The 17,114-nt window shown below is 42.1% G+C and overlaps 1 protein-coding gene across 5 annotated transcripts in view; it reads right to left on the bottom strand.

The window, feature by feature from the left end:
* Nucleotides 1-373: 373 nt before the first annotated feature.
* Nucleotides 374-17,114, bottom strand: part of TPO (thyroid peroxidase) — a 115,093-nt gene continuing 98,352 nt past the window's right edge. For 4 of the 5 annotated variants that reach the window (XM_023728304.1, XM_012554564.2, XM_012554563.2 and 1 more), the window contains 2 exons: nucleotides 16,563-16,694; nucleotides 374-477 (listed from right to left, as the gene is read on the bottom strand). In XM_023728304.1, the coding sequence (XP_023584072.1) occupies nucleotides 374-477; nucleotides 16,563-16,694 (236 nt within the window). The remainder of the gene's footprint in view (nucleotides 478-16,562; nucleotides 16,695-17,114) is intronic. The other variant, XM_012554562.2, reaches the window with a different exon arrangement.

Raw genomic sequence — 17,114 nt, forward strand, 5'->3', positions numbered from 1 at the left:
TAAAATTTTTATCCACAGATGACTTTTCTTTTCCTCTCTCTGAGAAATCTTTGTGGGACGTTTTTACTCCTAACAAGAGAGTATTTCAATAAAAGCGTTTAAAGTTTCCAAAGTATTCGATATCATTGAATCTCCATCTCAGATCTCTGATACAACCTAAGGTGTATTAACGATCACTCCACTTTCATTATTTAAAGCATAATGCAAGAACTAGAAAGTCTAATAAGTTGTACAAAACAGCTCTGAGATAAATGAGTTGATGATACCTATAATCTATACTGGCTTCAGAGAAATAAGGAACCTCGACTAATGGCCTTGCCCAAAGGAGAGAAAATTGCCTTCTCTGCAAGGTAACAACTGAAGAATGTGGGACTTACCACCTGCAAATCGCCAGCCAGGTCAATGCTGCCAAGCCGCCGATCAGCACGGCGCCTAATGTGATGGAGATGATCGACGCTTTGGGGAGTCTTCCAGAGTCTAGAGCACAGAAGGGAGGTCCAGTTAGAGGTGAACCTGTCAGCGTCTGTGCGCTGCTGGCCGGTGTCAGTCCTGCCTGACTCTGAAGCCTGGACCTTTATCATGAGCTGCACTGCCATCCATACATGATAGTGCAAGGCACGGAGCATCACTATTGAATGGGGAAAAGGCCATTTAAACAAATGTGTTTAGATCTAAATGCAAGCTGTGTAGGAAGTGCATGCAGAAAACAGCGAGAGTAATTGTAATCTTGAAAGACATCAGGGCTTTCCAGATAACAAGCCTCACTTCGGGTGAGCTTGATCATGGTTGGCATTGCAGCCCTCCCCTCCAGCTGATGCACACTCTACCGACTGTGTGGAAGGACAGGAAAAATCTCTTCCTGCCCAAACCAGTGGGAAAACTTACTACTTTAAGCGAGCCCTGTGGGGTAAGTCTTAGAGATAACATGGTACCAGCCTTCCGAGTACAGGCGAAACTGTTATTGGCTCATTAGAAAAAGAAACTGAGCAGTACTGATGGAGAAATCCAGCTGAAGAAGGCTGAGCGACTGGATGGGTGTGAGGCAGAGGAAAGAGGCTGGTCTGGGATTCCGGAGCCTGGGGATTTGTACTTTCTCAGTGATCCCAGAAAGAAAGGTCTTGAGAGTTTCTCATCATAAAAAGACGGGGCTTGAATAGATCATTTCTACTGTTCCCTTGAAGTTCTAAATTTCTGTGATTCATATGAACAGATAGCAATCTGGGGCTAATATGGCTTGGAGTTAAAAGTCTCTCTGGTCACAAATTTTTAATGAACTTTCCTATTTAGATGCCAAGTACCTGTGCATTTAAAAAAACAGTGCTCATTCAATGCTCAGTGTAATCTTTAAAGGTCAAGCTGACATACAGGATGTAATAAAAAGCATTTTCAAATAAAACATTTTAATACTATCAGCCATTATGAAAGAAACCAAACCTTGAGGACACCCAGCATTAGAATCATCACACGTAGTCTGAAGAAAAGGCCATGGTGGTTAAGGGAAAATGCTAAGATACGAAGGCAGAAATAGTGGTTGAGATGAAAATGGGATGTGTGTGGTCTGACATCTGAGATTATTTTGGCTCTCTATTTCTCATAACAAAATAATAAAAAAAGATAATTAATGTACTTCTACAAATAAACCTAAAGCAATTTATCATCATTTATTGAGCTAGCTCTTACCACGTGCAGGGACATAGCTGCCCTCAGTCTAGGTGGGCAGGGACACAGAGAGGAAGCCAAGAGCAGACACTCAGGACCCGCCTAAGTGGACTGATGTGTGCCATTCAGCTAATTACAGCTCTGCGCTTGCTTAGCAGCTCGCCCCTTGCCTGGAATGACCAGCTCCCTCCACTCTGCCCTCCCCATGTTCCTGAGATCTCCCCAGCCATGACTGACTACTCCCTCCCTCCTCTGAACGTAACAACTGCTACTGGGCAGCCCACACTCAGCACTCAGGACGCCCCTGGCACCCTTGTACTTCTATCATCATTTCTTCTATTCCTCTTTACGGCCCTACAATGTCTCTACTATTCCTTTGAAAGGTACTGCTCTGGAGAGCTCCATTCCCAGACCGTGCCTTGCTTCACCTCATCCGGTCTGTGTGTGATCTAATCAACGCTTAGAACTTTAACCACCACCTGTATACGTTGGTGACATTCAAATATTTGTATCTTACCACACTCCTCCCTCAGGCTTCAGATTCCCATGTCCAGCTGTCTGCTGGCTGGCTCCACCTGAATTTTGCTTCCATTTTGAATTCAAATGGAACTCATCAATTCCTACCTCAATCTGGCTCCTTTTCTTACATGATTTCTCATTTGGGGTATCACATTGCACTCAGAATGAAGCTAGGAAATTCAAAGTCACTCTGACCCAACCTACACTCTCACTTATGTCCAGATTCCTTTGTCATTGCTTCCCCTTCACACTTAAGTTCTAGTCACACCGAGCTTCCATTTCTACTCTTTAACACGGCAAACTCTCTTTTGCCTCTAAGTTTTGCACATGAAATTCCACCTTTCCAAAGGCGCTCCACCACTATCTCTGCCCTTCCTTTGCCTAAACAACTCCTACTCATTCTCCTGATGCAGCTCAAAGTCATTTGCAGTGGGAATACTTCCCTAATCTCTGAGACTGTGTTAAGTGTCATTTGTATGTGTTTCTGGAACCACGGTATTGTCTGACATAGTGCTGGAAGTTGAGCCCCCAAGGTTGGAAGGCATTCAAAATACGTAGTGGCTACAACAATGGACTTGAGTATACCAACGATTGTGAAGATGGTGCAGGACCAGGCAATGCTTTGTTCTGTTGTACGTGGGGTTGCCGAGAGTTGGGGTCGGCTCAACAGCAACTAACAAAACAATATGGTACCACCGTACTATTTATCATACTGGGTTTTATTGTCAAGTTGTCTCATTATCTAACTAGGCTCTAAGCCCTGTAAAAGTAGGGATCCTGCCTGTATTGCTTATTGGTACATTCCAGAGCCTACCACAGTTCTTGGACCCTCAGTAAATATTTGTTAAATAAACAGATGAATAAAACCTAATTTTATATCCTAAATATTCCCCTAAAACTATTGTATTCTTTTCACTGCTTATGATCCATAAATTATTCTTCATGGACTGCTTTAACAGTTATCTAACTGGTTCTCCAACCTCCAGAGTTTTCCTTCATTCTAACTTCCTCACAGCCACTGGATAATCTATAAAACAAATGTGACCACATCATTCTCTTGCTTAAAAACTGTAGAGGAAAATAGCTCTCTGTTGATGTCCATCATGCACTCGTCCTGTTTCCAGAGAAAGACTTGGTTTATGTATTGGGATCAACCTCTTCCCCCTTCTCAGTTCTGATAGTAGGAGGTGGCTCCATTCATGTATTTATTGGTGGCATGTGACCCCGGCTGAGTGAGTTGGAGCACCATGCTCCCTTGGTGACAACGATTGGCTCACGGTGGACACACGAGCCCAGTCAGGCCAGTCAGAGCAGCACAACCCATGAAACTTAATTCTAGAATTTGTATTCGATCTCTCAAGGAGCTGGACCCACCAGATTTATTCTGAGAGAACACAAGCTTGAGGTGTTTTAGGCCCCCCTGTAGACCCTCTGCATTAAGGCAACCTCAAATGTGCAAAAGACAGACCCACACAACAGGGTAGCAAGCAATTCTACATTTAACAAAATATGTGAAAAGGGATGAGGCAGAGGAAAGAGAGGAAATATTTAGTGGGCAGAAACTTTTTATTTATTCTTTGCTTCGGTTTTTCCTTTCTTGACATTTTCAGTTACATAATGCAATGCATTCATTTGGGGTTAGGTTTAACGCCACTTGCTGTTATAAGACTCCTAACTGAGACAGACCCGTTTAACATCTCTCCATTTCCTGGAGGACAATCCCAAAGCTCGCCAGCCCAGCACTCCAGAATCTGACTTGTCCTACCTCTCCTGCCAAGCCTCTTTGCCTTACACTTCACTCCTCAACACTATGGAGCCCCCCGTGGTTCTCCACTCACCAGCAGCAAACACTTCCGTGCCTTTTCTCACATCTTCTCCAGCGCCAGCAATGGCCCTTCCTTCCTCGTCACCGACGAAATTCCTGTACCATCTTTTGTTTCAGCTGATGCATCATCTCCCAGAATGTCTCTGACGACCCAACAGCTATCTGGCTGGACATTTGCTCTCCTCTGTGCTCAAAATATATTTTGGGAACACTCACTAAATTGTATCTGTGTATCTGAACTAGACATGTGTTCCCTGGAGAACAGAGTCCCTGCCTGATTCATCTGTCTTTTCTCAGATCAGCACAGGGCCAAGTACAGAGCAGGCTGGTGATGGAGCCTGGTGGCTCAGTGGTTAAGAGCTCAGCTGCTAACCACAAGGCCAGCAGTTTGAATCCACCAACCATTCCTGGGAAACCCTATGGGGCAGTTTTATTCAGTCCTATAGGGCTGCTAAAACCCACACACACACACACACAATCAGTTGTCATTGAGTCTATTCTTTCACTGAGTTGATCCTTTCTATTTCTAAGATGGCCTTAAATATTGAGTTTTACATCTTATATAAATGTATAAAAACCAGTTGCATTTGAGTTGATTTAGACTCATGGAGACCCCATGTGCATCAGAGTAGACCTACGCTCCACAGGTTTTTCAATGGCTATGATCTTTCAGGAGTATATCGTGAGGCCACTCTGGGTGGATTGGAATTACTAACCTTCAGGGTAGTAGCCTAACCATCTACATCCCCCGGGGACTCAGGTATGCAGTACTGGGTGCTAAATAAAAGAATGAATGCCTTGTGACAAGCTGTGTATCATTTTATTGTTGTCATATTTTCCTTATGCTATTTATATTTCTGGTTTGGCCTCTTATCCCACATTTAAACTGCCAGGGCTCATATTTCTTTCTATAGTCAGTACTTGATTCATACCTAACGTTTAACAAGGATGAGGTCTCTTTATAAACCGTCCCTCCCACTATTCTCCTCTTTAATCAAGAGCAAAAACATGCTGACCCAACATCTCAGTAGAGGGTAACGCTAGTTTGAAAGGGGACAAGGCACAAAGATAAAAGAAAGAGCATCTTAGCGGCATATAGTTTCAATTTTCACTTTGCTTTAAACTGGCTTGGGAATATTTCTGTTTGTCAGAGACAGGATTATTTATAATAACTGACACTTAGATAGCATCCGCTATGTTCCAGCCACACTTCTCTTCTAAATACTTTACATATTAACTCATTTCATCCTTCCGCAAACCCTGTGGGGCAGGTCTGACTGTCCCTGCCTAGAAATGAGGAGCCTTCGTGGTGCAGTGGTTAAAGCTCTGAGACGCTAACTGAGAAGCATTTGAATCTACCAGCCATTCCACAGGAGAAAGACGTGGCAGTCTGCTTCTGTAAAGATGACAGCCTTGGAAAGCCTATGGGGCAGTTCTACTCTGTCCCATAGGGTTGCTGTGAGTTGGAATCAACGTGATGGCAACGGTTTTGGTTTTGGTTTGGTCTAGAAGTGAGGAGACGGAGATGCTGAGAGGTTAAATAAATTGCTTAGTGCCACTGAGCTAATAAATGTCAATGCTGAGACTTGAGTTAGCAGTTTGGCTTCCAAGTCCATAGTGGTGCTCTCGACTACCACACCACGCCACCTCTGGCCCAGTGAGGAGAGAGAACGCAGGTTTGATGAACACACATTGGAGCACAGACAACATTGATGGAGGAGACTGTAGAAATTTCATGAGCAATTTTGCTTCTCAGATTGAAATCCCTGCAAACGGCTGACACATTCTAATAATTATACATCACTCCGTATACCAGTTCCACACTCCAATCACTTCCAAATTCCAGCTGCTCATTTTTAAAGGGCTGATAAACATGTTATTTTAGGACGAAGTCAAGCTGTACTCTCACTGTGTTTTTCAAATTCATTAGAAAACATACTGGGAGCCCCTGTGGAGGTAATAAAAAGTATAACAACTGCAGTGAGAAGCACCACATCAAACCCAAAGCTTCAGCCTGAGTAAAGAATGCCAAGTAGCAACCGTGCCACGGCATAAATTAAAACCCTTGCTTTATGTGATGTTTCTAATTGGGAAGTAGCTTCATTAAACAGTTCATTCAGTCAGTATTAACTGAATGCCTACTAGGTGATGGGCACCATGCTAAGGGCTGGGGAGTCAAAGATGTAGAAGGGAGACATGGTCCTTGCCCTCACGGAGCTGACATTCTCACAGGAAAAACAGGCAGTGAATACATAACTTCAGGCCCAAAGAGACTTAGAAAATACAGGGAGCTTTGTGAGTGTACATCAAAGGATACTAACCAGGTCTGAGGGTGGACAGGGTGGGCCTCTCAGAAGTGATTGTATCTGAGGCCAGAAGGAAAAGTTGGCTGGACTGAAGCGTTAGGGAAAGCATTTTTGAAAGGAAGGAAAGAAGCTGGATATGGGTAGGCTCCAGGGTACGGAGATTACAAGCATTTTGAAGAACCAAGATAAGAATTGCTATGGATTAAATTGTGTCCCCTCAAAACATGAATTGGAATCCTAACCCCCATACCTGTGGATGTAATTCCATTTAGGAATAGGGTTTTCTTGGTTATGTTAATGAGGCCATATCAGTTTAGGGTGTGGGTGTGTCCAAAATCCAATCACTTCGGAGTTATAAAAGGAGCAGATTAGACACAGGAGCATTCACAAATGGGGGAGGGGACTGATAGACGCCACATGAAGATTGCCAAGATTCAGTCCTATGAATCTGAAATCAAGAAACACCAAGGCTACAGAAACTGAAAGCGACGAAGATCATCCCCCAAAGCCGACAGAGAGACAGCCTTCCCCTAGAGCTGGTACCCTGAATTTGGACTTCTAGCCTTCTAAACAGTACAAAAATAGATTTCTCTTCAAAGCCAGCCACTTGTGGTTTGGTATTTCTGTTACAGTAGCACTAGAAAGTTAAGACAAAAATAATACGGCTAAAAAAATTTAGGCTGAATCTCACATCCAGCCAGGAGAGTAGTTGGGTGTGGGATTGGAGATCATGTAGGATCTTGACTGCCATACAAAGAGTTTGGGCTTCATCCTAGGCGCAAATGAATTACCATCTCTGAGCCTCAGTTTCCTCATCTGTAAAATGTGGATAATAGTATTTGTCTCATAAGCTATTGTCAAGACTGAATGAGACAAGGTAAGTAAAGACAAGGTAGGTAGGTATCATGTACCTGGCATACTAACCACTCAGAATGGGATGGCTGATCATTGCATCCTTCTGAATCGTCAGTGTGCAGCATAGGGCTTGCTGCATCTTAGAGAGTCAGTAAATACTGGTTCAGCTCTTGTTTGGAAGAGTTCACTCTTTCAGACGTTAGCCACAAAGTTTTCTTTAATGGTTCATAACTTAGCAAGGGTCATCAGAAATGGGAGGTTGACTGAGGGATGGCAAAGGAGAAGAGAAACATTCTGATATAGAAGTACAAGGGCACCAAACAAAAACTCTGCATCCTCTACACCTTGTCAAGAGCTGTCCTTGACCTCTGCTTTCAACCAGCCTCTTTTTTATCTCAGTATCACTGTGAGACAGGCCCCAAATTTCATTCTGTCATATTGAAAGATGACTAAGCACAGCAATTTTTTATCAGCAAATTAGGGTTGCTATGAGCAATGACAGAACTGGCGTGTCCAAGAGACAATGCTCACTCCTGCCTGACTGCTGGCCAGTCCAATTTTACACAAGGTTATCATTTCCTAAGTTTTGAGAACCAAGAATGTGCTGGTTGCTGCTATGTGGGAGATGTATAATGTTTCACTAGGAATGTGTGTGGTCTAAATGAAACACAACAATTAGCCTTATGCAGTGGGGTTACAGAAATGTAATAACATGTTTCAAGATCTTAATTGCATATGAAGTTCATGTAAGGGAAGTGGTACATTTATAAAACTCTAGGTTTTGGAGGTAAACAGACAGGAGATTGAGTCCCAGCTTTGCCACTTTGGCCTTAGAGAAGTAATTTAATCTTTCAGACTCTCAGCTTCCCCTTATATGAAAAATGATGATAAAAGTACCTGATAAAGGCCTAAAATGAGGACGACAAATAATGTTTGTAGATGCCTGGAACACTGTCGTGATCAACAGGTGATCACTATGATCGTTACTATCGTCATATCCTTGAGTAGGGGATGTTTCTCCAGAATTGCCATAATTTTCAACTGAGATTGATCACTTAGGAAGGGAACATACTCAAGAGAGAGATGAAGAGAGGAGGGGCCGTTGCCTAGTCAGTCAGAACAACCTGTTGAGTCCCCAAGGCAAATATCTTTACATTCAATTTTTTTCCTTTTTAAGAAAATTTTAGGTAATAAAAGTAACACAAAACAAGTCTGTTGTTTGTTTTGTTTTGTTTTTTCTTAGCCAGGTCATTTTTCCTTAAGGAATTTTTAAAAAGCAGCCAAACAAATGATACAGGCCTGTTTCTATGCTTAACTACTTCTCTAAGCAAGTAGCTTATTGCATGCTGAAATAAAAGATTCAAAAATAAAGTGTCAAATTAAAACCAAAGCTACAGTTTTCAACAATTTCCAAATCAGAAGCAAGTCCTTTTCCCATCCTGTAAGCCCAGATTTAAATAAATTACATTTGAATTTAACTGGAATAGAGACTAGGTAGTGATGCTCCATGTTTCCCATTTATTGTGCCTGTTGGAAATTGGAGGAGAGAAATCTTGTCAGCTCCTGGCTTCACAACCCTGTCACAAAACATGATGAGAGAAGAGAACAAAAAACAAAAAAGGGAAACCACCTCCCACAACATAGCTTAACACTTAACTAATGAGAATTACTGCCAGGTTGGGCACCTTTCTTTCCCACAAGGCTTCTGCTGTATTTGTAGATGCTCTTTAAGAAGAGAACATCAGTGCACACTAGAATACATCAAGATCAGGGTCAAGGTGGCTGGGCTAAGTGCCAACAGTAGACCTGAAACCATGGCTAGAAAGGGGCTAGAGGGTGCAGGCGTACTAGGGTAAGTTGAAGAGGAAAGCTCTCATGGAGGACAGACTTGAATTGTCTTGAGGGAGATAGCAGGATTCACTGGGATGAAAATTTTCTCTGGAACCTTTAAGGTCTAAGATAACTCTGACTCCTTCAGTTACCAGCCATGTGATGCTGGGCAGGTTACCTCACTTGTCTGAGCTATAGTTTCCTCATATACGTAATCAGGCTAGTAATAATGATGTCCCAGGAAGAAATAACATGGTCCTGGACATGGCACAGAGTGAACGTGTAATAAGTATCTTTGAAGTATCTCAGGGAAAGACAACTTTCAGTGCAGTCAATGAGATGGAGGCATAATATGCTGACCATGCGATCTAATTTTAATCCGGATTTCTAGACTAACAGCTACTTTTTTTAGAAAAACATGTTTTTCCATGGTGGTCAAAACCAGGATGTGAAACCATATGCCCAAAGGGATCTTGACCAAGTGACCATCTGCATCCCTCAAAATACATATACTTAGGAAGAGTATGTCTGGGTGCTGTGGCCAACAAGGTATTTTTGCAAGACAGACAAAGAAAATGCATGTAACTATCTTGAGACCATGATCTAAGCATACTGTGAAATTATCGGTAATCACTAACTCCAAAAAAATCCACTGCTGTAAAATCAATTCGGACTCATAGCGACCATATAAGACAGAGTACAACTGCCCCATAGGGTTTTCAAGACTGCCACATCTTTTTCCTATGGAGTGGCTGGTGGGTTCAAACCACCAACTTTTTGGTTAGCAGCAGAATGCTTTAACCACTGCACCACCAGGGCTCCTTAATTACTAACTACAACCATTAATAATCAGTAACCAATCAGAGTGTGATTAATACAATATTCATTGATTTTCCTGTAATTGCCCTCTCTATGATTTGGTTCCTCTTTTCACCCTGTGAGAATACTTGTATAACAAAACCACCCAGACTACCTGGTTCCATTTTCAATGGGCTACGTAGTTCCCCAATTGCAATTGTTTTAAAACCTTAATAAACTTCTCTGTTTTAACTTGAAACAGGGTTCAGTTTTTTTTTTTTTTTTCTACAACAGTAGGAAGGGTAGGACATAGAGACCTGGAGGAGAGGGCACAAGGAGAGCATCATAAGCAAAGATGTAGCAGTGGAACCCTATGTTTCAATCCAAGAAACAAGTCTGGCTTTAGGGTTTATAGAAGGAATCCTCGAGATGTGACACCAGAGAAATTTATGTAGATAATTATTCTCAGGAAAAACAATGAAAGCAAGACATCTGAGGCAAAATTCTGGAAATTAGTTTACAGAATGTATACTCATGTATACAGGCTTTTAAAAAAAGTTGTATTTCCAAGATTGATACATTATGAACCACAGTTCTTTTTATCACAATATTAAAAAAATAAAAAACAAAAAAACAAACAAACAAACAAAAAACCCTCAGAACTAACTCACTAAGCACTGATTCATTTCTGGCTTTTATCCCTAGGAAATTTTCCTGGATGTCATTCTTGTCTCCTTTTTCCTTAGCTTGAGAATGATCAAAGACAAAGCTCTCATCAGTATGGATGTAGTTAACTTAATGGTTTTACAGAAAAATGCACACAATGCAATTGTCCTTTCATGACAAGATAAATTTGCCAACAGAGGGAGCATAATTATTACTCTGATTACAAAGCAGTCTTACTCTCCCGTTATTACCTTGAGTCTCACAAAATTAAGCCCATAAGTTTAAATCATAGACACAAAGAGCTTGTCATGGCAGTAGAATGGAACTGAAAGATGGGGCAAAAACAATTCATTAGGGAAAGTTCATCATTTATCTCTCTTAGAACCGACACATGCATTTGACTTCCTCTCACAGACTCATTCAGGTTAGAGGTAACAAATGAAAAGTTGGGATTTAAACATGACCCAAATAAGAGTTATTTCAGTTTGCAAAATAATTTGTGAACCTCTGCTGAAAACAAATAGGTTTTTTTTTTTTTGAAATATATTTTGTATGATATGTCTTTTTTCTGGGATCCATGTTTAACATCCAGGAGTCCTTCTACAGATGAGTTCTGAGCAAAATTTTGGAAGGAAAAGACAGCAAGGTAATGCTTTATAGTTTGATAATAAAAGTGGAAGGTTTTTTCTGGGGGGAAAAGGCACCATAAACATACAAAACACATTTCTGGAGCTGTGGTGACTGCAAAGTTAGAATGTTGACTTAAATGTCCTTCTTGGGTCACCACGGTTGGTTTGGGAATCAACGTGGTTGATTTATAAAAATAATGCAGAGATCAGTGGTGAATTTCACTCTGTAAATGTTTATGGCATTGTCACCTGGCTACTTTGCCAATTTGCATTTGACTGGATATTTCAGACATTTAAAAAAATTGCCTGAATGCAAGGGCTGCAGTCTTCTTACAACCAAGAGTGCTCTGGTTTCAAATGAAGAGAGGATACATTTTCTCATACAGAAAAAGTGTAAATAAGACTGGATGCTGATAAAACAGTAAGTTTGAGAGAGAGGACCAGGAAGAAGTTTGTGATAAAGGAAGTGGGGTGAGCAGCCTAGTGTCAGGAGTGACATAGGTAAGGAGACCATTAACAGAGAGGAAGTATTATGAGAAAATTAGAAACGGACATTCCAAAAACTGAGGGGGCAGAGAAAAAATCAACACGGACTGAAATATAAAGGAGAGATTCATAACCCCCTTCCCACGTGTGGTAGAGCAGAGGGTCAGGAGAAATAAGGAAAACCCTCAATGAGATGGATTGACGCAATAGCCTCAATGATGGGTTCAAACATATCAAAGATGGTGGAGGCGGTACAGGACCGGGCAGTGTTTCATTCTGTTATATGTAAGGTCACCATGAGTCGGAGCTGACTCAATGGCAACTAACAACGTAACACTGGAAAAGCAGTTGGGGCTGAGGGCAGTCTGCTTCCATCGCACAGCTGTGCTCACTCTTGAAACACATCTGGGGTGTTATGAGCAAGGGGTTCATGCTGGTATCCTGACACAGGGAGTAGGGGTTAAGAGTCCAATGACTTGGGTTCTAATCTTGGATCTCCTTTTACTAGTTATGTGACCTTGTGCAAGGACGATTACATCCTCTGAAATTTTCATTACAAGTGGGCGAGGGAACTTTCCCTACTTTTATCCTAGGGCTGCTATGGGACCTAGTAAGATAATCTATACAAAATTTGCATGTACTGGGTTATTGTTCTGTGTCTTCCGGTTATTCAATTACTCTTTCTAAACTCTGATAATTTTCCTTTTCTACTTCGCAGAAGCATTGTGTGGGTCAAGACAAACACCCCACAGGGAAGCCCTTGAAAAAATGCAAAGCATTATGATCATATATTATTTTGAATGTAATGCATTTATTTTTGCTTTGCTTATAGCTAAAAAAAAAATGTTTGAGAAAGTTTACACTAAAACAACAGTTACCCTAAAATCAAAACCCATTAAAGTCAGGGACAAATGTAAAAGCCAATTAACAAATGTAGGTTTGTGAAAAAAAGGGAAATTTACCAGTAATTAAAAGTTGTATTACATTTTTTATCATCATACTCTTCATTATTTAACTTAAAACACATGTTCGGCAGAATTAACTTTTATAAGATACTGATAACCATTGCTGGCCCAATCACAGGTCTTATTACAGAATAAAAAAATCCATATTAGATGGCTGTAATGCTTTACCCTTGCCTCTAAAGGAACAGAAAACAGTGTTTCTACATCCATATCTACAATTCTCCCTTTATCTTTCTGAATTCACCACCATTTGCATGAATGTTTGAATATAACCATCTCTGGACTCACAACAATCACACAGCCTAGGTTCTTACTTCTACTTTCATTTTACTTATTTTTATTTCTGACCACGACTTTATGCCTAGCACTCTGCCGGTTGCTGGTCTATAGGCCCTGTCCTACAAGTTGCTTGTAATCTTTTGGGACAGAGAGAATCACAGCCACATAAAGGTGAAGGACATGGGGTTTGGCTGCAAAGTGTTGAGTATGGCCTGACTAAGAAGTCCCAGAACCAGAACTGGCATAGTTGAGGGTTTTTACATCAAGTTCCAGGGCTGTGGAGGGCCTCAGCTCACCTCACCTGGGATTCACTAAGGAAGACCTTGGGGACAGGAGACCAACACAGAGTAAGCCCTCGATACCCACCAAGGCCTGGAGGGTGTTGGTGTAGGGGGTGGCAGGGGGGCTTCTGCTGGTGAGTAAGCGAGTGAGGTGCTGTGAAACCACAGCAGAGTGTCTCCAGCCACTCTCATCCAGGCTGAGTCTAGGTGTGGCGACAGGAGACTTTGTCTGGCATGGAAATGTTTTCATTTGAAACTGACAAAACCTTTTTCAAAATGAAGGAAATGTTCACATCTTTTAGGCAGGCCGTTCCTTTTCTTAGCATCTAACTACTTGGAAAGTAGAATTAATGCAAGATGCCTTGGTGGGACATAGAATGAGATTAGACGGAAGAGAGAAGGAAAGCGCGTAGAACTTTCCTCAGAACTGTCCACTCTTCTCCAACCTTGAGTTTTCTCTTCTTCCTCTCACGCGTAGCAGACGATCCTGACGGCTACTTTTCTGAAAGTGTTGAAATTATCAGAGGGAAACTACCTCATATTCTCAGTAGCGATCACACAAACCCGTCTAATGTGTCTGCCCATGCTGGCCTCTGTGCCTGCTGGTACAGCGGGGGACCTGGCCTTCCTGCCCAGACTGAGGTCCTTCTCCTGTGATTATGCTTTCTCAGGAGTATCCATAGTTCTTTAGTCCTTCTCCTCACGTACATTCAATCTCCCCTATTCAGTGGGATCCATTTGGATGGCTGTTAATTTTACCCTTACTGACATCTCTCTTATTGAACACGTACACACCAAATCATCTTTATTCCAAACCCAGTCACGTTCCACTCATTGTCTGTTTCAGTGAATAGCTGCACGATCTATCCAATTACTCAAGGTGGCTTCCTTGACACTGCCCTGTCCCTTATCCCTCATTCAATTCATCACCAATTACTATGTATTTGTAAGTGGTTTACTAAAGTGTCCAATTATTTTTTTTTCATACTTATCACCACCACCCTAGTCTCTGATATCATAAGCACTTGCCTGGCCTAATGCGATAGTCTCCCCGCTTCCCTACTGGTCTCTTATCCACACTGCAGCCAGAGTTATCTTTCTGAAATGCAAATGTAATCACGTTGCTCCTCCACCATCCAGAACCAACCTTAAACCTTTTAATGGATTTTTACTGCTACTAATATAAAGGAAAAAAAAGTATTTAACCTGGGCTAAAAGGATCTGCTTGATAGTGGCCACATTAACTTGCTTTCCCTACCTCATATGGTAAAATGCTTTCTACTCAGCCACACCGAACTTCTGTCACTTCCTCATAATCACTACGTACCATCTTGCCGCAGGACCTTTGCACCTGGTATACCCTTTGTCTGAAACAGCCATTTATCTGCTTCCACACTGTTCATCTTTGAGAGCTCAGCTCAAACCTCACTTCCTCAAGGAAGCTTCCCTTAAACTTCCTAAGTAGGTCAACTCTCCTTATTAAAGATATGGTATTACCATGTGTCTTTCGTTTGTGACACTTACATAGATGTTTAATTTTACATTTGTCTGAGTGGTTATGGATTAATGCCTCAATCCCTTACTAGACTCTAAATTCTACACAGGGTCTGCTGTATCAGTTTTGACTCACTGCTGCAATCCCAGGATTTAGTACAAATAATTTCTGAAAGAATGGATGCTGACTGGGGAAGTATAGCATAGTGGTTGAGAGTGGGGCTAGACAGCCAAGTTACAAATGCCAGATCTGCAACTTGGCAGCTTTGTGGTCTTGGGCAAATCATGTAACCTCTCTGTCCTCCAGTATCTCCTTCTGTAAAATGGAGGTTAAAAACAGTGCTTAATAGTGGGAATTAAATTAGTGAAATGTTTAGAACAGCGCCTGACACAAAATAGGCACTCCATACGCGGTCTTGAAGACTATGATGATTGAGGTTGATGAATGTCCCTGATCCACAGCACATTGCTGAGCCAGGACTAGGAGGAGGTGGGAACTGACACCTTCAGAGGTTATCCAAGAAGGCGGAATGACAAGCACCAAGGCACAGCATGGGAGCAAGGATAGCATGTAGGTTGAGGGAGCAGACAGGCATGCAGGTCCACGTGGCTGCTACACACGTCCTGTGTCACAGGGTAGAGGGAGCAGACAGGCATGCAGGTCCATGTGGTTGCTATGTACGACCTGTGTGACAGGGTAGAGGGACCAGACAGGCATGCAGGTCCATGTGGTTGCTATGTATGACCTGTGTCACAGGGTAGAGGGAGCAGACAGGCATGCAGGTCCATGTGGCTGCTACACACGACCTGTGTCACAGGGTAGAGTGGAGTGAGTTTGAGGAGGAGACCCAGGAGAGAGAAAACTGATGAAATCTCTATTTTCCCTATTGTTTTTATTGTAAAAATATATATAACACAACATATGCCAATGCAGCGTTTTTCAGGCATGCAGTTTAGTGATATCAGTTACATGAATCATATTTTGCTACTAACACCCATGTGATTGTTGTTAGTTGCCTTCGAGTCAATTCTGACTCAGGGCGACCCACATGTGCAGAGTAGAACTGCTTCGTGTAGTCTTTATGGCTTTGATCTTTCAAAAGCAGATCACCAGGCCTGTCTTCTGAGGTGCCTCTTCGTGGGTTCGAACCACCAACCTTCCACTGAGTAGTTGAGCGCTTAACCGTTTGCACACCTGTAGTCATTACAACTATAACTCACAGTGGCCGTCAAATTTCCCATCACCATAAACAGAAACTCACTGCTTCCTAAACAATGACCCCTCTTTCCCTGTCCCGCCTGCCCCTGGCAACCACTAATGAACTTTGGTCTCTATATGTTGGCCAACTCTTGCAATTTCATGTATGTGAGATCATACAATATTTGTTCTTTTGAGATTAACCTGTTTCACTCATGTTCTCAAGATTTAATGAAATTTCTTGAATGTTGAATATTTCACAACAACTTTGTGTTTTTCAGCACAATCCAGGCTTAGGTATGTACTTTGTGGACTTTATCTGGAAAAATATTCCTCTGGTTGGTTTCCCACCACCACCCAGCATCAGAAAATGCTTATGATGATCAATATTAGCATAGTTGGTGTTGTTAGGTGCCGTTGAGTCCGTTCTGACTCATAGCGACCCTGTGTACATCAGATTGAAACACTGCCGGGTTGTGTGCTATCCTCAGAATTGTTTCTATGTTTGAGCCCGTTGCTGCAGCCACTATGTCAAACCACCTCTTTGAGGGATTAGCACAGTAGATAAGTATAAATACATGCTTACTTCCAATGCAGCAATAAAGATAACTCTTCAGTCATCCATTATTGTGGAATATTTTATACACCAAATCTCTTCCCCTGTAGCACCTCCACCCAAAATCAGGATGGCGATATCAGCTGGCCCCCTTGAATATATTGTTATTTTTAAGAAAAATTCCACATCTGGTGTAGAAGGGAGGTACGATCTCACCTACACAGGTTCTTTCATCCTCTCCTAGGACATAAGGGTCGGTGCAGAGGCACTGAAAGCTGCCCTTGGTGTTCTTGCATTCAGCAGATGGATGGCAAGGAGGGTGCATTAGATCTTTGCATTCGTTAATATCTGTGCAAACAATATAGAGATCATTACATTGTTTAATAAGGGAAGATGAGATTTGCCTAATGTCACACACAGGCAGCCAGAGTTTCAGCTTTGGAAGCACTCTTTTCCGCATGTAAACCAATCAGTCTTCCTCTAGTTCTATCCCGTTTCTGCAACTAAGAGCAACGTCACCTTCACTTTTGGTTGGTGTCTCCCTCCCTCTCTACGCCTTTGAAAAGAGAATATGAGAGTGCCCTTGACGCAAAACACGTGGCTAACGAATGCCAATTACTGGGCTCTTCTGCAAAAGCCCTCATTTCCAACTAGTCTGTTTCACAAATTCTAGACTCTGAAACTTTCACATTGTCTCTGGCCGCAGTGCTTCTGCTCACACTAACTCTTTCGAGCAGACAGCTTTCCTCCCTGCTTGCTTTTGCCAGT

This window comes from Trichechus manatus, unplaced genomic scaffold (assembly GCF_000243295.1).
Source record: "Trichechus manatus latirostris isolate Lorelei unplaced genomic scaffold, TriManLat1.0 scaffold00023, whole genome shotgun sequence".
Classification (NCBI taxonomy): domain Eukaryota; kingdom Metazoa; phylum Chordata; class Mammalia; order Sirenia; family Trichechidae; genus Trichechus; species Trichechus manatus.